The sequence below is a fragment of the Thamnophis elegans genome, chromosome Z (assembly GCF_009769535.1).
Source record: "Thamnophis elegans isolate rThaEle1 chromosome Z, rThaEle1.pri, whole genome shotgun sequence".
NCBI lineage: Eukaryota > Metazoa > Chordata > Lepidosauria > Squamata > Colubridae > Thamnophis > Thamnophis elegans.
In genome coordinates this window covers 81,003,006-81,026,698 of record NC_045558.1, presented here as the reverse complement: position 1 = coordinate 81,026,698, position 23,693 = coordinate 81,003,006, and the positions used below count along the sequence as shown (strand labels likewise).

General features: G+C 41.7%; 1 protein-coding gene across 1 annotated transcript in view; it reads right to left on the bottom strand.

Annotated features, from left to right (window-relative positions):
• Positions 1-23,693, bottom strand: part of VWC2 (von Willebrand factor C domain containing 2) — a 54,943-nt gene that overhangs the window by 5,836 nt on the left and 25,414 nt on the right. The window contains exon 2 of the mRNA XM_032237289.1: positions 16,277-16,406. Within this exon, the coding sequence (XP_032093180.1) occupies positions 16,277-16,406 (130 nt within the window). The remainder of the gene's footprint in view (positions 1-16,276; positions 16,407-23,693) is intronic.

Below are 23,693 nucleotides of genomic sequence, written 5' to 3'. Positions count from 1 at the left end.
AGTAAGAGTATGCATTGATCACAAAAAATAATTCAAAATGCTCATATAAAAAACAGCCTAATTCTCTTTAGATCAGTGAATGCTGGCTGGGGAATTCTGGGAGTTGAAGTCAGGACATCTTCAAGTTGTCAAGGTTGAGAAACACTGCTTTAGATTGATGTAGAGGCCTCTTTAATAAAATCTGGACCTAATTCAAATTTCAAGAAGGAAGTTTGAATTTTCCATTTAATGTAGTTGAAAATTAACAAGCAATTATTGAAATTAAATTATCTATTTCTAAAATATGTTATGTTGTTATATTGACCAAACTTTTTTTAAAAAGAGGATTACTAGTAAATATAAAGTTTATAAAGAAGCTTGATCCTATTGTCTGCTCTTTTCAATTGCTTTCTCAATTGTCCTTAACGCACTGGCTGCCTTTTTGTTCGCAGCTGTTTTCAGACAACTCAACGCAAGACATCTAAGCCATCTTCTTAGCATTCCTAACCCACTTAGATTCCACAGCAGCATAAGTACAGCTGAGGTCTATTTTTTCAGTCTGATTTGGAGTGAATTTCATTAGCTGATACTTACTTTTATGTGGTTAAAGAAACCCACAGAATATTGTTGTTTGAAGAGTTGGGAAGTGGGTATCTGAATCTGTGAAATCAGTTAAAATTGAGCTGGTTGAATTTGAAGGGAGAATGGAAAAAGGTTTGTAAAGTGGAAAGAGAAGATGAAAGAAGTTAATTAATGATAAAGTGAATATTTTAGGAAGCTAAGAAAATAACAGAATATAAAATAACAGATTTGGAAGAGACCTTAAGGTCTTCTAGTCTAATCACATGATTGAGCAGGAGAGCCTATACCACTTCAGACAAATGTCCAGTCTCTTCTTTAAAACCCCAGTGATGGAGCATCCACAACTTTCGATAGCAATCTGTTCCCTAATTAATTGTTCTAACTATTGGGCAACTGTTCCTTATTTCTAGGTTGGTTCTCTCCTTGATTGGTTTCCATCCATTCTTTCTTGTCTTGCCTTCAGATGGTTTAGATAATAGGTTATCCCATTCTTCTGTGTGGCAAGCCTCTCAAATATTGGAAGACAATTATGTCACCCCTAGTACTTTTCTTTAGACTAGACATACCCAGTTCTTCTCTGCATTGTAGTGGTCTTAACAACTTTTTGTATTATGATGATCAGAATTGGATGCAATATTACAAGTGTAGTCTAAGATACTATACTGCAGTACTAATACTTCATATAGATACTATTCCTCTTTTCATGTAGCCTACGACTACATTGGCTTTTTTTGGCAGCTGTAACACACTGCTGGCTCATATTTAAGTGGTTGTTCTCCATGACACTTAGATCCCGCTCACAGGTATTACTGTTGAGCCAGATACAACCTACTCTATACTTCTGGATTTGGTTTTTCTTGCCTAGATTTAAAATCTATTTTTCTCATCACTGGATTGCATTGTGTTGCTTAGAGCTCAGCGTTCAAGTCTGTCAAGATCTTTCTAGATCTTGGGCTTATATTTTAAGGTGTTGGCTATTTCTCCAAGCTTGGCGCCATCAGAAAATTTGATAAATCCCTCTTCCATCCATTCATCTAAATCATTTATGTAGATTTTGAAGAATACTATGCTTAAGACAGAACCTTGAGATACCCAATTGCATACTTCTTTGCATGTAGATGTAGTTCCATTGAAGATTACATATTAAGTATGGCTTGTCAACCAGTTACAAATACATCTGGTGGAGATACTGATACCACATTATTATATCTTAAGAAGAAGTAGGTTATGGTCTACTTTGTCATATACCTTATTGAAATCCAAGTATACTAGGTCCATTTTGCTGGTCCTAATTTAGTTACTTTATCAAAGAATAAAATAAGATTTGATTGGCATGGTCTGATTTGAAAACCCATATTGGCTTCTAGTATTAGCTTTGCTTGCTTCTAGGTGTTCACAGACCCATTACTTATTTTTTCCAGGTTCTTCCAGATACTGATGTCAGGCTGATGTAGTTTCTTGGATCCATCCCCCGAACCCTTTTGAAGATGAGAACCACATCAGTTCTTTTCCAAACCGCTGGTAGTTCCCTGGTGCTCCAGGATCTTTCAAAGATATGGCCCAGTGACTCTGAGATCACATTTGCCAGCTCCTACAGAATTCTGGGATGTAATCAGAGGTGGTATTCAGCAGGTTCTGACCAGTTCTGGAGAATTGGTAGCAGAAATTTTGAGTAGTTCGGAGAACCAGTAAATGCCATCTCTGACTGGCCCCACCCCATCTATTCGCTGCCTCCCAATCCCAGCTGATCGGGAAGAAATGGGGATTTTGGAGTAGGGAGGGATTGGAGATTTTACAGTATTCTTCCCCTGCCATGGCCACCAAGCCACACACACAGAACTGGTAGTAAAAAACTTATAAATCCCACCACTGGATGTAATCCATCTAGTCCTGGTGATTCATGGAAGAGCTGTGGATTTTGAAAAGGATTAAAAGAACCCACTGCAGAAAAATGAAGGTTGACTCCAAATGGACATGACTTAGGGGAGCTATTAAGGCCTATCTTGTGGTGATGAGAGTGAAGAAAAGACATTTCTCGGCTTCCGGGGGAGGTTCTTGCCGCCGTCGGCAGCTTAATGAAGCTGCCCTCAGAGTTCTGGTTCGTATATCTATTTAAGATCTTAGATAACTTTTTCCATTAAGGAAAAAGTAGGGAGGGTCCCTCAGCCAGTTAGAATCCTCTTTGAAGTTCGTAGCCTTTTTTTCTTTTTGGCTGCGAACGAAAGAGAGTGAATCAACGAAAGCTGAGTCATTTACTCCGGCCAGATCTTCTCAGCTGTTTTTTTTTCAGCTCTAGGTGAGTTACTTCCCCCCCCAGAACAAGCCTTTGTAATTAACCCATTTAAGATTAATCCGGGCAGTGAACATACCTGTGAATTTTTCCTTTTTCTCTATTTAAAATACCAGCTTCAATTTTATAAAAGACTCCTTTTGTTTAACCTTTTTTTTTTCTTAAAAAAAAATGGCGATTTTGTAACTTCCACATTTGCTATAACGATATATCTTCAACTTCCTGGACAGACTTAAGGGATTACAAACTAATTAGCCCTGTTCCCTCGAAGATTTCTTTTTATTGATTGCCAGGGGTTTGTTGAAACTACCTTATCTCAAATTAACGTGAGCAGAGACCTCAAGGGTCAAGTGGGTTTGCTGCTAACGTACCTGCCTCCCAACAGCGTTGCAGCAGCCCTCCCCTCGCTCCTCGAGTCAGTAGCCGAGCTGGCAGTTGAGTTCCCTAGGCTGATGGTCCTGGGGGACTTTAATCTGCCGACGCTCGGTGAAAACTCTGACGGGGCGCTGGAGTTCATGGCTTCCATGACAGCCATGGGCTTGACTCAAGTAATCCGAGGCCCAACCCATTCGGCGGGACACATGCTTGACCTTGTATTTCTCTCGGAGCAGTGGATGTGTGATCTTGGTCTGAGGGGGAGTGACATCATACCCCTGTCGTGGTCAGACCATTGCCTACTGAGGCTCGACTTCCGGAAGCCCAACCCCCACTGTAGGGAGGAGGAACCGACCAGGTGGTTCCGCCCCAGGCGTCTTATGGAGCCAGTAAGGTTCCAGACAGAGCTTGGGGTTATTCCTGATACTCTCACCCACAGTCCGGTGGAGACTCTGGCTGCTGCGTGGCACTCGGCAGCGTCAGAGGCCCTCGACCGGATTGCGCCACTGCGGCCCCTCCGAGGCGGCGGATCCCGGAGACCACCTTGGTTCACCGAGGAGCTCCGGGAGATGAAGCGCCGGAGGAGATGCCTAGAGCACCGTTGGAGGTCCGATAAGTCCGCATCGAACCGAGCAATGGTAACCACCTGCACCAGGGAATATACTAGGGCACTTAGGGCAGCTAAAAGATCACATATAGCCTCCCTGGTTGCGTCCGCAGAGTCCCGGCCAGCCGCCCTGTTTAGGATAACCCGCTCCCTGTTGAACAAAAGGGAGGCGGGGGAACCCTTGCAGGGCAGAGCTGAAGAATATGCCCAATTCTTAGCGGACAAAATTGCTCGGTTTCGGACGGACTTGGACTCCACATCTGCAGTTCCAGCCGAGACTCAGGGGGACCAAGTACAACAGCTCTGGGTTGAGTTTCAAGAGGTTACCCCCGGGGATGTGGACAAGGCCATGAGAGCTGTGAGTTCCTCCACCTGTGCTTTGGATCCGTGTCCCTCATGGCTGGTTTCTAACTGCAGTGAGGTGACACGAGGCTGGATCCAGGCGGTTGTAACCGCCTCCCTTCGGGAGGGGAACTTCCCCGCCGCACTGAAGGCGGCGGTGGTGAGACCCCTCCTGAAGAAGCCATCCCTAGATCCAGCTGTCCTTAATAACTACCGCCCGGTCTCCAACCTCCCCTTTTTGGGGAAGGTTGTTGAGAAGGTGGTGGCCTTCCAGCTCCAACGGTCCTTGGAGGAAGCAGACTATCTAGACCCCTTCCAGTCAGGCTTCAGACCCGGTTACAGCACTGAAACCGCCTTGGTCGCATTGATGGATGATCTCTGGAGAGCCAGAGATGAAGGACATCCCTCCATCCTGGTCCTCCTTGACCTCTCAGCGGCTTTCGATACCATCGACCATGGTATCCTTCTGCGAAGACTGCGGGAGGTGGGAGTGGGAGGCACCGTGTTACGGTGGTTCTCCTCCTACCTCTCGGACAGGTCGCAGTCGGTGTTAGTGGGAGGGCAGAGATCGTCCCCAAGGCCCCTAAAATATGGGGTGCCGCAGGGTTCGGTCTTATCCCCCCTACTATTTAACATTTACATGAAACCGCTGGGAGAGATCATCCGTAGGCACGGGATTAGATACCATCAATATGCGGACGATACTCAATTGTATCTGTCCGCCCCGTGCCAAATCAATGAAGCGGTTGACGTAATGGACCGGGGGCTCGAAGCCGTCATGGACTGGATGAGGATTAACAAGCTTGTGCTCAACCCAGAAAAGACCGAGTGGCTGTTGTGTTTTCCTCCCAAAAATTCGGCCATTAATCCAACACTCAGGCTGGGGGGTCAAATTCTACACCCCTCAGAGAGGGTTCGCAACCTGGGAGTCCTCCTGGATCCACAGCTGTCATTCGACCATCATATAGCGGCTGTGACCAGGGGGGCATTCGCCCAGGTACGCCTGGTGCGCCAGTTGCGACCCTACCTGAACCGGGAGGCGCTCACAACTGTCACTCGGGCCCTCGTGATTTCTAGGCTGGAATACTGCAATGTGCTCTACATGGGGCTGCCCTTGAAGAGCATCCGGCGACTTCAGCTAGTACAAAACGCAGCCGCGCGAGTGATCGCGGGTGCACCTCGATTCACCCGCATTACACCTATCCTCCGCGAGCTGCGTTGGCTACCTGTCGATCTCCGGATGCGCTTCAAGGTGCTATTGACCACCCATAAAGCCCTACATGGCAGTGGATCTGGATACTTGAGAGACCGCCTTCTGCCAATTACCTCCCTACGGCCTATAAGATCTCATAGGTTAGGCCTCCTCCGCATCCCATCGGCCAGCCAATGCCGGCTGGCAACCACAAGGAGGAGGGCCTTCTCAGTAGCGGCCCCGACCCTTTGGAACGAGCTCCCCGTAGAGATCCGCACCCTCTCCACCGTCCAGGCCTTCCGCATAGCCTTGAAGAACTGGCTCGCCCGTCAGGCCTGGGGATAAGGACCATTGCCCCGCCCGAATGTTGTATGCATGTTGTGTATTATTTTATTATGTGTTGTTGTTTTAGTATTGTATTGTTTTGTATTCCCCTCTCCCTGGTTTCTGTGAGCCGCCCTGAGTCCCCTCAGGGAAAAGGGCGGCCTACAAATAAAATCAATTCTAATTCTAATTCTAATTCTGTTTGCTTCCCTTTTTATCATGGCACCGAAATCGAAACCCAGATGCTCATCTCAGGCATTTGTTACAAAGCCGCTGTCCTTGCCTTCTACGCCCTCTACTGGAGATTTGCTAACGAAAGAATTGATTTTTGAAATCCTTAAAGAGTTCAGAGAGGAAATGCAAAAATTTATTTCAGACTTTTATGACAGACTTGATGCCAAGATTGCTCAAACAAAGGAGGATATGATCGAGGTTATGAATGTTATGACAGATTATATTGCTGGAATGGAGGATAAATTGGAACTTTTGGAAGAAGCTAATTCCAACCTGACATCTAAAATTGAAATATTACAACAGGAAATCCAAATTGCGCAAAAACAACTTGTCATGATAAATTATAAGAAGACTGAGTCTGCAATAAGAGTTAGGGGATTGCGTGAAAATGAGCAGGAGAATTTGAAACAGACCTTTTTTGAGGCTTTTAGTCGCTCGGTGGGAAGTCCGGGACTTAACTTTGATTGGCAGATTCAAAAAATCTATCGCCATAATTCGTACGTAACAAAACAGCGACAACTTCCGAGGGACATAATTATATATTTTGCCACAAGAGAATCCAGAAACGCGATAATACAGGAGTTCTACAATAATAGGCTGCGAATTGATGGACAGGACTTGATTGTTTTCAAAGAAATACCACCTCAAATATTAAGAGCCAGAAGAGACTATGCCTTCTTAACTAAGGAACTCAGAAACTCTCAGATACAATACAGATGGGAAGTGCCGTTTGGTATTACTGTTACATTTGATAACCAAAAACATTGCCTCAACTCTGTTTGGGAAGCCCGAGATTTCTATTACAATATTCTGAAGGCGGGACTTCCTGAATTACCCGGACATGGAGAAAGACAAGGAGAAGGAGAAGAGAAACAGCGGAACACGTGGCTACAAGGCGAGAGGCATTGCTTTCCCCCTCCGGAAGGGCAGAAGAGTAGAGAATAAAGACTTAGTTATGCTTCTAAAACATTTGCTTAATTTTTAATCTGAATAATACTTTGTGATTTCTGTCTTGGGTAAAACGGTGTAGCTGCATACTGATGAAGAGACATTGAGACTGAAAGAGACTGAAAGAAGTGGCGATGATTTTGGAATATATATTGTATGGGATTTAAACAGGACTCGATGGATAACTTTGAATTTCTACTTAATTGTTCATGATTTATTTTTTAGGGTGAGGAGAGCGGAGATCGTGATCTTCTTGGATTGTGGTTCGGGTTGAATGGAGCTGGGAAGTGTGGGGTAGATGGGAGGGTAGTGAAGGTTTAAGTAGAGTTTATTTTGAGACAGAAAGTAAGCTGATCTTTGTATAAATTGTTATTTGAATATAATGTTTGGAAAGATATACCTATGGAGTCTGCAGGAAGGTGAAGCAAATATAAGAGGAGTACGGATGAAAATAAAATATATATATGGACACGGGTAAAGGCAGGATGGGAGGAGTTGGAAAAGGAAACCGAGAGAAGTATTTGAATGTTTAAATGGTTTAATATAGAAGGAGGTAAAAGAGATAAATCAAAGGTTTGGATATTTAGATAAAGAGATAAGGCCTTCGCTGGAATTCCATTTAATTAACTTACTTGGTTTCAATATAGTTTGAAATCCTGCAAGTAATAAAATAACTGAAATTAGGAATGAGGTACATTGTTTAAGATTTAAAAATGATGGGAAGCTGAGTTTAATGTAGAGAATTTGTTGATTTTTCCCGTTTTTCCTTTTTTTTGTGTGTGTGTGTGGTTTTTTTTCTTTTTTTACTATTTCCTTTTTTTTTTTTCATTTATCTTTTATCTTTTAATTCTAAAGTTATTTGATTTTAATATACTCCAGACTGTGCTTGATAAAAAGTTATGCCGGGTATGGGACCTGGGAAGCCGAAAGGGGGTTAGGGAGGGGGGTTTAGGGGGGGAGGGCGGAGGGTGGAAATACAGTCCCAATTTTCAGAACAATAAGAATGCACTTGTATACTGTTGCTCTCTTTTCTTTTTTTTCTTTTTTTCTTTTATTTTCTCTTTTTTCTTTTCATTTTTCTTAATTTTAGAGTAAAATATAAACTGAATAGATTAATGAATTGTAGAGATACACCAAAGTGAGGAGTAGAGGGAAAGAAGAGGGAGAAGTAAAGAGGGAGTGAGAGGGGAATGTAAGGAGGGTGAGATGGAGGGAAGGGGAGAAAGGAATGTTTGAGGGGGAAGGGAAGTAGAAGAGGGGAATGTTGGAGGGGAGAAATGAAAGTTGGAGGGGGAGAAGAAAGGGTGTATGGGGGATTGAAGTGCTATGTTGGTTTTCTATGGTGGAAGATGAGTTGTGTTCATTGATTTTCCTTTTTTTTTTAAATGCACAGTATATAAGTGATTGTATAAAATGAAAATGAAAATGAAATAAACAGTTTAAAAAAAAAAAAAAGAAAAGAAAAGACATTTCTCTGCCTTTATTGCATCTCATCCATGAATCCTGGACCAGATCACCTAACCCCTCCTGGACCAGGGAGACAGACAATCCTTGTGCAGAGGAACTTGCTAATGAATAAAGTCACTTGAATTCGTTCCAGGTTGCAACCTAAGGTTGATGTAGGTCTTCGTGAGATGCCTTGGGAAAGGCCTTGCTTGATGGTCTGGGAATGGCTTGATCCTGTTGGACTTAAGGAAGTGGGTAGTGTCCTTGGTCTTGTCAGTGCAACCATCTGTCAATTAGACCCTTGTCCCTCCTGGTTGGTGAAAGCCCCCAGGATAGTGGGTTAATGCAGTGATAAATTCCTCCCTGCAAAAGGAGATATTCCCAGAGCCTTTTAAAGAAGCCATGATTTTCTCTCCTTAAGACACCATTGCTTGATTCTACCTGGCTGGACATCTGTTATCCTGTTTCCCATCTTTCCTTTTTAGAAAAGCTGGTTTCTTGGCAACTTCAGAGGGTCCTGGATGAAAATTTTTTTCTTGATTCTTTCCAATCAGGTTTGAGCTGCTATGAGACAGAGACAGCATTGGCCACACTTGTGGATGTGACTTTCTGGCGATGGCGGTGATGCAACCATCCTCGCCCTCGTTAACTTCTCAACAGCATTTGATACAATCAACTATGGTATACTTTTGAATCAGCTGAAAGGTTAGGGGAGAGCCAGCAGAGGTCTGCATTGGTTTGGTTCCTTTCTCCAAGATTGGTCCAATTAGCATTGATACGGAATGAGAGATCCACTCCCTTCTCCCTGAGTTGCTTTCATGCAGTTGTTGCAGGGCTCGGTCACTCTCTCTGCTCCTGTTTAACATCTATATGAAGCTGCTGGTGAGATCTCATTACCATGGGTAGAGGCATCATTAGTATGCTAATGTTACTCAACTTTATATTTCTAGGCAGAGATAGAAAACTTAAGTTGATTTAAGTACATTATCTTTAAACTGAATTGAAATTTAATTAGCCACATTCAATTACAATTATCAGAAATAAATGTAATTTTTTCCTTTCCTATGTATTAAAAATACAAACAGGAGCTCTAAGGCTGGTATTGGAGGTTCTGGAAGACTGCATGTAAACCTTATCTAACAGATTTTGTTGCATTGAAAAATGTATGCACTTCTTTTAAAGTTTCATTTTTAGCTAAATTCCATCATGTTTAGAGCAGTTTTTTAAAATATATTAGCAATAAAATAAAGCAATTTGTCTGCCAATCAGTCATTTTATTTCAATCATTGACTGGCAAAACAAGAGTCACAATTGATTACATTAAGTCAAGCTATAAAATCATAAAACAATAAAAATGAAATTGTAGGTTAAAGTTTAAGAATTTGAGATGTAAAAATGAGAGTAGTAAAATATGATATACAAGGTAATTAAATAATTGTTTAGAATAACAGAATAGTAAATTTACCAGTCTGGAATATATAGGCTCATTATAATGCTAAAAGTTATGGGAAAGTTGTAGTTAATATTGCAGGTAAAGAAAATGTAATAATATAATATATAAGGAAGGATAATACATAAGGCATGATTATGTTATAACCAATTATAATAACTATTTATCTGTATAGTTAAAATGACTCTGAAATTAAGTCAAAAATAAGATTTAGTTGACAATAAGGAAATAAAAGCATTGATAAAAATTAAAAACTAAATGTCAGCTGCATTTGAAATATCTCCAGATGAAAAATATCTATGAGATATTTGAAAAGAAATTATGGCATATTTTAACTACTAAAATGTCAATATCAAGATGGTAAGTAGTCAAGTGTTCTTTGACTCTGAAAGATTATAGAAACTAGGTTATATTAAAAACTGCTAATCAAACCTAAATAAACACCTTAATTTTTAAAATTTTGCACATTTTTGGAAGTCTGGCATTTTTCCTAAGGAATGATGCTATAAAATAAACAACTTTATGATACATCTATAATTCCATAATACTTTAAAAAACTAATTATGCCCTATTTATTCATAGTAAATAAAGTTTCGTTGACACGTTGTGATTGGACACATATACCAACTATCAAAAAAGAAGCAAACCCTTAAAATAGAATGAAATGTTGGTCTGGTGCAATACAACATAATTCTATCTTTTCTAGACAACAGTAATATTTACGATGCAAAGTCCTTCTAATAATGTGCAACTTCCAGGGTCCTGGGAATTCCCTAACTAGCCCTCTGGAAGCACTTACCCAGCTGACCTCCATATCCATCCATCTTCCAATTTTCAGTTTCTTGATGGAAAAGAAAGGGGAAACCTTTCGTTGGATCCTTTTCTCTCCAGCAAAATAAATGAAAACTGCTGTGTATCCATCACACTGGTAATAAACTTGAAGCAACTTTAAGCATTCATACTGACAAAAATATCTCACATTTGGTAATTTTGATCAGAAATGTGAGATTTTTACCTTTTAATAGGGTACAGATGTCCAAACCAGTGGTATTTTGGCAGGCAAAAATCAATCTGGGAATTTGAGAGTCTGAAAATTCCTTTAGTGGGTGAAACAAGAGTTCAAACAGTGAAAAAGTTCATCCTCCAATCATTGTAGTCCTCACTCTGTCTCTAAACTTAGAATTGTATGCCAATACTAACAAATGTACACCATGTTTCCCCATACATAAGACAGCTCTAAACACCTCTGCATTATTAAAATAAGGGTAATTTTGATGTTTAGAAAACTGATTAGATTTTAAACATGATTTTTTAAAAAAATGGTGTTCTCTCTAAACCTCAGAGATAATTAGCATTATTTGCAATTTGCCGAGACAATGAGATTTCCACATGAGTAAACTGTTTCTGCTTTATTTTTTATATTTACAGAATAAAAAAATGCAAGCTAAATCCTGTTTCTTTGCATGTGGTTATATTTGAAAAACAAATCATACTAATAAATGTATGTGACATCTATTGGTAGTTTTGATACAGTTTTAAAGTCTTTAAAATGAGGAATTCTCATGGGAATCCATAGCAACATTTTAAAAAACCCACTATGATTTTGTAGCTAAAGGCAAGCAAACTCCATTATATTTCACTATTTTGAATAGTAAAATTAACATTTTTTATCAAACATAAGCCAGAAGTTCCATAATTTGGGAAAAAACCTAATGGAACAGTCAAAATCTATTTAATTTACTGCAAAAACATTTTTTTAACATTTTAAAGAGTAGATTCTAGATTTGTAAGAAAAATGGAAAAATAAGGCATCCTATATATTATGTATTGAAACAACAAATAAACCATGATTTAATGTTATAGGTTGAGGTTTCCTTTCAATGTTGTCTTTGGTGCCATATATGTGCTGCATATATCCATCCCTTTCTAAATCATAAGCAAATTTAACAATTTAACCTTGGAAAATGGCTTCATTAAAGTCATTTTTGTCATAGTGAAAATAACCAGAGTGTAGAGGATATTTTCAGAAGGTCTATGTAAAACTATGTATAATTTCACTTTCTGTAAAAAAAAACCCTTCTCTCCCATTTTTTCTACCATATTCTCAGCTAATGTAGTTTTCAGAAAATGGATTGTTATCTTTCTAACTCTCAGCTGATAAAAGCACAGTGATGATTATTCGTGATGCCTATGACAAAGAACAAACAGAAATAACATAAGCACAATTATACTTAAGGAGGAAAAACTCAAGAAATCATAAAATATCAAAGAGAAGAGAATGTGAAGAACAATATGTAGCTATTTAATCTTGTTTCCCTAGTCACCTTGGCTCAATGTACATATATTGAATAATTTCTTCATTACCAAAAGTCAGTTACACAGTGACCAGGGCTGTTTTTTTGTGAGATTTTAATTTATTTCAGAAATATTCTCCAAATCTTAATCTTGCTAAAGATTAGCTTTAATAGATTCCTAATATGAATGACAATCAAGAACGATTCACATGTTGTGAACAAATTTATTACATATAGCCTGTAATGCTTTAAATCCTGAAATAATGAAAAAGTAATAAGTACAATTGTTTAACATCTTTTTGGTTTTAGAGAAATTGCTGGTTTTATGAAGCCATGATTCAGAAATCTGCTGAATTTCTTTTTATTTTATTTATTTGGTCAAGTTTTATAATAAATGTTCATAAGTGTTTGTGTGTGTGTGTATGTGTGTGTGTGTGTTCATTCATTCATTCACACGCATGCACATTTATACATGAATAATTTTTCAAAATGACATTTATAGATTTTGTTCAGTTTATGAATACTGCAAAGTATGTTAACATTTATACTAATTTCTTTTCATGCTATTGTGATATAATAGTAATATTCCATAAGAAGAATTTTTATATTCATTATTCCTTTCTAGAATTTTAAATGAACGGTATTCATCTGCCCTTTTGAACAGACCCTTCACATTGCATAGATTGTCAGTGCCAAATATTATGACTGTATCTAGAACTATTCTCCACATCACTAATTCAAAAAACAATACTCGATTAAAATATCGGAGAAAATTATTGATCACCTTAACATATGGATACAAAGCTTCATATGTGTACTGCCCACTTACCCCCCAAAACAGTTGCTGTCTTACAAATCCATTTTAAACAAGTTCATTATTTCTGACAGAATTAAATTATGCAATCCTTGGCAGAATTAAAACATAACACCTCTTTCAAAGCTCAAGAATGTTTTTAGCAATAGCAATAGCAGTAGACTTATATACCGCTTCATAGGCCTTTCAGGCCTCTCTAAGCGGTTTACAGAGAGTCAGCATATTGCCCCCAACAATCTGGGTCCTCATTTTACCCACCTCGGAAGGATGGAAGGCTGAGTCAACCCTGAGCCGGTGAGATTTGAACCGCTGACCTGCTGATCTAGCAGTAGCCTGCAGTGCTGCATTTAACCACTGCGCCACCTTGGCTCTTTTAAAGTGGATATTCCTGGAATATCTTAAACTTTTACTGGAATCTCCAATAAAGACCTTAAAACAACCTCAAAATATTAAATGATATCAGCAAATCTGCAATTAAGCTGACAAATAAAATATATTTAGGGTGTATTAGACTTCCTGGATATGTATGGCAAAGGTTAAACATCAGATTTTATTTCCTTGAGGTGTAAACTGTTGAGAATTCATTGATTCTTATGATATGGTCATATTGTTATTTGATTTCTTTTGAGGATAATAACAACAGCAATAGTACTTATACTATATACTGTTTCACAGTGCTTTACAGACTTTTCTAAGCAGTTTAAAGAGTCAGCTTATTGCCTCCAACAATCTGGGTCCTCATTTTATCGACCTTGGAAGGATGGAATGATGAGTCAACCTTGACCTGGTGAGAACTGAGCTGTCAAAATCAAACTCAGCAGAATTAACCTGCAGTACTGCATTCTAACCACCGTGCCACCAATATATTAATGAATAAAGCAGATATATGGGAAAATCTTTGAATATTAAAGGTCTTAACATTACATATTAAAACTCTGTTAATTAAGAATTATTGTTATGTCAAGTATGGCAGGGAATGGTTAGAAGAATTGCATTGAAACATTGGAAATCTGATATGCTAGATGTAGTTGTTGGACATGTGATAATAGTTTGGAAAGGGCAGTATTTTCTAAAGGAAGCCATCATATATGTTAGAATGGCAGATTTTGTAATATTTTATATTAATATATTATACTATTCATCATTAAAAGTGTGAATATTGGATGTATAAAATATAATGTAAATTTTTCCTTCTTTGCATTTTTTTTTAATTTAAAGGTTGTTTTGTTAATTGTGTATCCATTAAATAAATAGTCCTGTAAATATAATTTTTTTGGTCTGGAGAAAAGAACATAGGGAGGATATTTTAGTACTTCTCAAAAATCTGAAAGGACATCATGTGAAAGAAGATTAAGTTATATATTTACTCTTTAATGAGAATGATAAGCTAGCAAACACATCTCTGAATAAGTGAAGATAATGATGTGGGATCTCAGCGAGGAGATCATTCCCATGGAGTATCTCCTGATAAGAAGAAAATGGAAGATTGTCTACTTGTTGCTGATTGCTCCTTCCAAAGAGACTGCAGGATAGCGATTTCTAATAGACACGTTCAAAAAGACAAATTTGCAACTCAAAGTGCAAATTTATGACTTTAGTGACTTTACCTTCATTTTAAAACAAAGGAAAATTTAATAAGTTTAAGAATTGAAAAACTCTAAAATAAATGACAAAATCTAAATGTTTAATTCAAGAAAAGTATGAACAAATTAAGGGACCAGATGAATTTGGAATATTAAGAATTTTGCCATAAAATTTTAGAAATAATAAATAGCTCCCCTGTGGGAACTAAATTGCTTTGTCTACCCTTTGTCTATGAAATAAATCATAAGAGAAAATCAAGACTTTATGATTCCAGAAATTGGATACCAGAGGGGACTAAGGTACCAGAGGCATAAAACAAAAGAAAAAGAGAGACAGGCTTGCCTTTTGCCTTTGGTCAGCACTGCGACAAAATGACAGAAACGATATGACAGCTGAAATGCTCCAGGAGATAAATGAAGAATGGGGATAGGAAATAGCAGCTGCAATGTCAGCAATGTTCTCTGCTTCTATGGATAGACTATGCCCAAAAGATATTTTTAAAATGACTGATGTGCAAAAAGAATATCTTAGAGGATCTACGGGATCAACAACTGAATGTTTCCCAGGTAAGCAAATTTGACCAGATGAGCTAATTCTAGATACACTAATATAATCTTACAAGTCTGATAATACAAATCTCCTGCTGTTTCTTCTACAACCTAAAAAGTTAAGCTTTCTTTGCCCATTGTGCAGCTGTAGGTTATGCCCTTTCTTATCTAATCATTCCTTGGGTAGTGTTCCTTGTATGCCAAGGTCATATCCACATACCATTACATTGAAACAAGCCTTATTTGATGCTGAAAAACTAGAACGTAAAGATGAAATATTGAAAAATGAAAAAAAATTATAAGTCAGATGACAGCTAAAATAGAAATAAAAATGATAAGTCAAAGCAGTGACCTGGACAATGACTCCATACTGGACTTACGAAAAAGGTTTGTTAAAGCCTCAAAAAAGCCTTTGGGGCAGAAAAATAAAATCTGATCTAATTTGAGTGCTTAGCTAGCGGCATGCATTTAATGATGGTTGCAGTGCTTGGGGTCTTGTCAGTGGGGAAGCCTGATTCACTTAACAGCTGCATTGTTAACTTACTAACTGAAATGAACCACTTAACTGTGCCCCCTCCCCCCCAAAAAACATTTTAAAATGAGGCAAAATTCACTTAACCACTGTCTTTGCTTAGCAATAGAAATTTTGGGCTCAGTTATAATTGTAAATTGAGGAGTACCTGTAATTAAAAAAAGTAGTTATTATGAAATATAGATTAACGTATTAGCAAAAATAAAATAGATAAAATATGACTGAAAATATTGGAATATAATAATATGACAGGGAAACTTAAATGAATTGTATAAATTAGCACAGATAACATATCCAGGTTTTATACTGAACCTGAATATTTATTCAACTGAACAATTAAACCAGAAAAATATGCAATATATGCTTAAACAATCTATTACATCAATAATCTATTATTAGATACTTCAAACATAACACATGAATTGAAAGCCAAATCAGACCTGCCACAAAATTTATATTCTCTGTTCTAGACAGACATGTTTTCTTTTCTTTTTCCATCCTTAAGTTTCCCTGGGTCATTCTGAAGCAATTCTTTCTTTAGACATTTAGAAAATTGCCATAAGAATATGGCAATTAAGCTACATTTGCTCAGCTTTATACTTCTGGATCATGTGCAGACAAATATGTTTTTGAAATGTAATTATTTAGCTAATGACTGCATATAACAATGGGGTTGGGGTTTTGTTGGGGGAAGGCTGAAGCACTTAAGCACAAAAATTTGCATCTGTTACCTACCATTTTTGCAGATGGGGCAACACTGATCTGGTTCATATACAGGATCCACACAATCAGTCTGAGGACAAGCAGACACGGTGCACACTACTTCACCATTGGCTTCACATCGACATTTCTCACAAGATGAAACCTAAAAATAAATCAAAGCATATTAAAGTTAAGGTGCTGAAAATTCTTGATTTAATTCTCAACCTTTATTTTTCCTGCTGGATCTTTGAGGTCCACCAAACAGAGAGAGATAGAAAATATAGTTGCAGAATGGTGACTCAAGGATACAGATAGTCCTCAACTTATAACCACAACCAAACCCAAAATTTATGTTGCTAAGTGAGAAATTTATTAAGTGAGTTTTGCCATGACTTCTCGCTACATTGGTTAAGTGAGTCCCTGCAGCTGTTAAATTAGTATCAGTTGTAAAGTGAATCTAGCTTCCCTGTTGACTTTGCTTGTCAAAAGGTTGCCGAAAGATGATCACATGACCCCAAGATACTGCAACTTTCATAAATATGAGTCAGTTGTCAAGCATCCAAATGTAAATCACATGACTATGGGAATGCTGTAATGGTCATAAGTATGAAAAATGTCCATAAGTCACTTTTTTCAGTGCCATTGTAACCGAACAGTCACTAAGTAAACAGTTGTAAGTTAAGGACTACCTGTAGTACATTTGTGCTATGTATGTATATTTGGATTTATATTCTGGAAAGAATTATGAACATACAAATTAAAAAAGGTAAAAGGAGAAGGAGAATACTTTCCATGTAATTACATGTGATCCTTATTTAATAATCATTCATTCAGGGATCATTTGAACTAACAACAGAGCTGAATGTATGGTACTTATTACTGTTCTTCATACTTTACAATGGTTGCAGCAACACCGCAATCGTGCTTGTAATCCAGGTGCCTAGCACCCGGCTCAGAACAATGATTTGCAGTTTATTTGTCAGAATCATTACAATTAAAATAATACTAGCTGACATAAAATTTAAAGAAACAAGATTAAAATATGTACAAATTAAACAGATCTTGTCTAGAAACTAACAACATTAATTGCATTCTGTCATGCTGCCATGAGGGCCGCAAGTGTACACTGATCAGAGCACAAAGGACAGGTATAGATATGTGTTTTTGTCTGCCATGTCATCACAATTGCAAAGAGCAGAAGCAACTGGATAGCCCCATTTGTTCAGAGTATCTCTGGACCTTGTACCCATGGGCAGTCTATTCAACATTTTCCATACTTCCCAGCTTTAATGGGCCAACTGCCAGCTCCTCCGTTGGTTCCATGTAGTGTTGGTTCTTTGAAGGTTTTCATAGAACCATTCTGCTTTCAAAGTCTTCTGTTGACGTAAGGAAGCCTTTCCTGGATTTCAGTCTCTGCTGAGCTGGCTGTGGCATTGTTTAGATCTTGATGATTTGAATGCCTTTCTGTATGCTGCTTCTTCTCTGAACAGCAGGCAGGGCAATGCCAGCTAGGTGATAGATACCTAGAGGGATAGGTTTAAAGCATCTGGTAATAATTCTGCTAGGCTCATTCATACCAATATCTACTTCCCCAGCATGTGCTGATTTATACCAGAGTAGGCAGGCATATTTACCTGCTAAGTAGCAAAGAGCTAGAGCTATTGTCTTAAGGACCCTTCGTTTGGCACCCCAGATAGAGCTCATTAATTTCCTGAGCATGTTATTTCATCCACTGACCTTCAGTTTAATGTTGATATAGTGCTGCTTATATGTTAGGGCCTTATATAGAGTTTAGGTTGTGGCAATGTTACAATAACATCCCTTTCCATATAATATGCAGCTTCACAACAGCCTTTTTTTAAAAATGGAAGGTGCATACCTGAAATTTTGCTGCATTTGGTCTTAACTGACTATTGTAATATTGATCCAGCTCTACTAGGGCTTCAGTTATCATTGTTCAATCTCATGAATGAAGGTAAATATATGTATCCCAAGGTAATGTTGCAGGATTTAATCTGGGTCAGTCAATCTGGGTTCAACCTTTTCAAATGTTTTTGTCTGTACTACCATTGCTTGATCATCAACATACATATAATTGTTGCTATCTTCAAGGAGTGAATGATAATTGGTGTAAATATTTTTAAAAAGTTGGAGCCAATACACTACCCTATTGTAAGCCATTCCTTTGGTTCCTCTATGTACTTCGCCTTGTCTGGAATGCCACAAAGAAACATGGTTCTGAAGCAGATTCCTGATGATATTTATAAGTTTAAAATCTTTAGTTATATCATAAACTTCTAATGTCACAGTGTCCCACAGTCACATGATCACCATTTACAAACTTCCTTGCCAGTTTCAAACAAGCAAAATCATCTAGGTCATGATTGTCCCAAACTGCTTTTTCAGGAGGCAACTGGACTTTTTTGTTTTTTCTTTGAAAACATTTCGCTTTTCGTCCAAGAAGCTTCTTCAGCTCTGATTTGGTGGTGGATAATGGAAAGATTTATATTCCTTGCAAACAGCTGGTCATTTGCATTCTTTTAGAATCATTAAGGTCCTTTGGAGGTTTATCTGTGTCTTCAGGGTCACCTGAGTAGTGCAAATGGTTGTGGAGCCTTCTTGGTTGCAGGATGTTTTCTGCCCTATATCCCTTCAATGTTGAAGACAGACACATGAGTCTGTGTTGTTTGCATCTCAAACTGAAGTTCAAATGGTTCCTGTAGTCTGCAGTTTTTCTGGAAATCTGTTCATATGCCCATACCATTCGAAGGGTGTTCATCCCAAAGGGCATAGCTAAAAGTTTATGGAGGTTCTCATCATTAAGATTGTAGCTGTCCCAAAAGTGCTTTTTCAGGAGGCAAGTGGACTTTCTTTCTTTTTTTTTTTGGAAGACATTTTGCTTCTCAGTCAAGAAGCTTCTTCAGCTCTGACTGGAAGGTGGGGAAAGGGCGTTGGTACTTACCTGATACGCCTCTTCTCATAGTGGGGGGAGGAGTATCCAGAATGGGTTTGACCTTATCCTCTTGTGATTGGTTTGAGTCAGATAAGCTCTTTGGGCTCCGCCCCCTGGAGGTGAGCCTGCCCAGTTTTATGACGAAGAGCTCTCTCCGACTCGTTGCATCATTCACTCCAGACTCTTGATTCAGTTTTTTGCTTTTATTGTCTTCAACATCAATAATTAAATAACAATATAAACAATGAACATAACACTTAGTTGTACAAACCTAGTCAGGGAGGGACTGGATACTCCTCCCCCCACTATGAGAAGAGGCGTATCAGGTAAGTACCAACGCCCTTTCTCCATAGTGAGGGGGGAGGAGTATCCAGAATGGGACGTACCAAAGCCTGCACGTCCCTAGGGAGGGAGATCCCTGAGGCCATATGTCCCCCACTCAGGCCTGTTGAGGCACGGGTCCTGCCCTGTGAACCGCCTGCAACACCCTGCGGCCGAACGAGGCCTCTGCCGAGGCAAAGGAGTCCAACTTATAGTTCCTAACAAAGGGAGAGGGGGAAGCCCACGTGGCTGCCCTGCAGATTTCGGCCAGGGATGCTTGTTGGCCCAGGCCGTGGATGTGGCTGCACTCCGTGTGGAGTGGGCTGTGATATGATTTGGTGTCTGTAACCCCTGCGATTGGTAAGCAGTGGCAATGCAGGTTCGCAACCACCTGCCGATAGTGGTGGAAGTTACCTTATTACCCAGGGATCCTGGTTGGAAGGAGACAAACAGGGCTTCGGATTTCCTGTTTGGCCTGGTTCTCCTGAGGTAAATCCTCAGAGCCCTCCTAACGTCCAGAGTGTGCCACTTCCTCTCCAATGGGTGAGAAGGGTCTGGACAGAAGTTGGGCAAAATCAGTTCCTGGGCTCGATGGAAGCAGGAGCACACCTTGGGAATGAAGGATGGATCCAGCCGTAACACCACCCTATCTTGGTGAAAGACACAGAGATCCTCCCTGGTGGACAGCGCCTGCAGTTCGGATATCCGCCTGGCGGAAGTGATGGCCACCAGGAAAGCCACCTTCAGGGTCAGGAACTTAAGGGAAACTGTTTGTAATGGCTCAAATGGGGCGCCCGTTAGAGCGTCCAATACCCTGTGTAAATCCCAGGAAGGGTACCTGTGTACCGTAGGTGGTCTGAGGTTGGAGGCCCCCTTAAGGAATTGCCTGACCATGGGGTGGTGCGTCAGGCTCTGGTTTCTGCCACACAGGAGAACTGATGAGATGGCTGAGACCTGTCTCCTAATTGTGTTAGGCGCTAACCCTCTATCCAGGCCCACCTGGAGGAAGTCCAGAACCTGAGGCACCGTAGCCTGGATGGGGGTGAACCCCCGGGAGTTGCACCAAGAGTCAAAGGCCCGCCACGTGGAGCCATAGATGCGCTCTGTGGAGGGCCTGCGGGCGGCCTGGATAGTCCTTATCACCCTGGGGGAGAAGAGGTCTTTCCTCAGGATGCTCCGCTCAACCGCCAAGCGGTCAACTGGAGCCATTGAGGATCCGGGTGCTCCAGCGCCCCCTGGCTGAGGGATATCCTCTCCTGGGGAATTCTCCAGGGCCTCTCCACCGACAGAGACTGGAGATCTGCAAACCAAGGCCTCCGGGGCCAATGAGGAGCCAACAGAACCACTTCCGCCCCCTCCTGAAGGATCTTCCGTATGACCCTGGGAATCAGGGGCAAGGGAGGAAAGGCATACAAAAGACCCCTGGGCCATGAGCTCCGCAGAGCGTCCGTCCCCTTCGCCCCCCGTGTCCGGTACCTGGAGAAGAACCTCGGGAGCTGAGTGTTGAGGGGAGTGGCGAACAGATCGACTTCCGGGCGCCCGAAGCGCTCGGCCACCTCCTCGAATATTGCAGTCTGTAGCCTCCACTCTGAGTTGTCCACCTCGGCCCGGCTGAGCCAGTCGGCCCTGGTGTTGTCCACCCCCGCTATGTGTTCTGCCCTCAAAGACCGGAGGTTCCTTTCGGCCCACTGACCCAGACGTTTGGCCTCCTTCATGAGGGCCCTTGATCTTGTCCCCCCCTGTCTGTTTATGTGAGCCTTGGTGGTGATATTGTCTGTGAGGACTAATATGTGCTGGCCCCTGACCGAGTTCTGGAACCGTAACAGAGCCAGGCGGACCGCCCTGAGCTCCAACCAGTTTATGTTGTGAGTCCCTTCCGCCTGAGTCCACTCTCCTTGCGCCATCTGAGCCAGCAGATGGGCACCCCACCCACTCAGACTGGCGTCCGTCGTTACCGTCAAGCGGTCTGGTGTCCAGAAGGTTTCGCCCTTTGTGATCGCTGGGGATGTCCACCAAGCCAGGGAGCGGGAGACGTCTAGCGGGAGAAGTACCTTGGTCTGCGAACAGCTCGTGCGCCTTCGCTGGAATGGCAAGAGGAACCATTGGAGATCTCTGGTGTGGAGGCGAGCCCACGGGACGATGCCAATGGCGGAGACCATGGTGCCTAGTAGTTTAGACAGAGTGGCTAGGGACACCTTGTGCTTCCTGGCTATCGAGGAGGCTAGCTGTCTAAGCGCTATCTGTCTGTCGGGTGACAGGAAGACCATGCCCGCCTGGGTGTCTATTCTGGCTCCTAGGTGAATCAGACTAGTAGAGGGGTGGAGGTGACTCTTGGCTAGGTTCACTGTAAACCCATGGTCCCTCAGGACTGTCATGGTGATGTCTAGGTCTCGCAGAGCGCCCCTAAAGGAGGATGACTGCAGGAGCAGATCATCCAGGTAACATTGGATGCGCACCGGGACCTGTCTCAGGTGCGCTGCCAGTGCTGCCATTACCTTTGTGAATACCCTCGGGGCCGAAGACAGCCCGAAGGGGAGGGCCCGGTACTGATAGTGGTGACCCATGTAGCAGAACCTGAGATACCTACGGTGATCCTGGGCAATGGGGATGTGCAGATAGGCCTCAGTGAGGTCTATAGAAGTGAGAAAATCTCCTTGTCTAACCCCCTCCAAGATAGAGTGTAGGGAGTGCATCTTGAACCTCCTATAGCGAATGGAACGGTTCAGGCGTTTCAAGTCAAGGATCGCTCTCCAGCCCCCAGAGGCCTTGGGGATGACGAACAGGATGGAATAGTGCCCCTGACCCTGTTGCTCTGGAGGCACTGGCTGGATCGCCCTGATCTCCAACAGGTGTTGGATGGCTTCCTGCATCAGCAGCCTCCGGGTCGGGTTCTTAGAAACCGGACATATCCGGAAGAAGCTCGGGGGACTGGAAAGAAATTCGAGTGAAAGGCCATGGCTGATGGTCTTCTGCACCCATCTGTCAGAGGAGGTGAGGTCCCAGCGGTCAGTGAAATGCACTAAGCACCCCCCAATGGGGAGAACGCTGGGCCTAGCTTTAATATTTGCGGAAGGAGCGCCCCCCTCCGCCTCCTCCGCCCCCTCGAAAGGGCCGCTTCTGTTGCCTGCCTCTTTGCTGTCTGTCTGGGTACCTCTGTCTAGCAGGGAATCCCCCTTGATACTGCCTGCCTCCTGAGAAACCTGCCTCTGACCCCCTAAGGAAGTCCTGACCCCGAAAGAAGGAACCAGAGTCCTGACCCCGGGAGTAGGAGCGTCTGGGGTATGGAGTTGACCTGAAGCTGCCTTTCTTCTGGGCAGTGGCGAGGACCTTCCTCTTGTCCTTGTTCTCAACCAGGAACCGGTCCAGAGCCGAGCCAAAGAGGGAGTCCCCTGTGAAGGGGGCTGAAGCCAGGCGCCACTTGTGACGAACCTCCACCTGCCACTGTCGAAGCCACAGCAGCCTGCGTGATGCCACCGATGATGCGATCGCCCTGGAAGCAAATCTGGCTGCAGCCAGGGTGGCATCCGATGAGAATGGCCGCTGCCAGCCTGTTGATGTCCTGATGTGACCGGGCATCTGCTATGGGGGTGCGTTGCTGTAGCTCCTGCAGCCACAGCAAGGAAGATCTGATGATGAAAGAGGCTGTGGTGGATGCTTTCACAGCCCAGGCCGCTGCTAAATGGCCCCTCTGCAAGGTGAGGTCTGCCAAGAGCCAAGGTGGCGCAGTGGTTAAATGCAGCACTGCAGGCTACTGCTAGATCAGCAGGTCAGCGGTTCAAATCTCACCGGCTCAGGGTTGACTCAGCCTTCCATCCTTCCGAGGTGGGTAAAATGAGGACCCAGATTGTTGGGGGCAATATGCTGACTCTCTGTAAACCGCTTAGAGAGACCTGAAAGGCCTATGAAGCGGTATATAAGTCCACTGCTATTGCTATTGCTATTGCCTTCTTGTCTTCCGCCTTCAAGGCATCCTCTGGCTCCCCAGGCATGTTGGTGGATGTATGAAGAGCCACGATTGGATCATCTATGGTGGGCTGTGCAAGTAGCTTAGCCAGCTCTTGGTCCACATTAAAGAACATCCTGTCTGAAGAGGAGGGTGAGGGGCCCTTTGTAGGAGATGCCCATTGGCGCCTTATCAAGCCTAGGAAGGTCTTGGGCGTAGGAACAGTGTCTGCC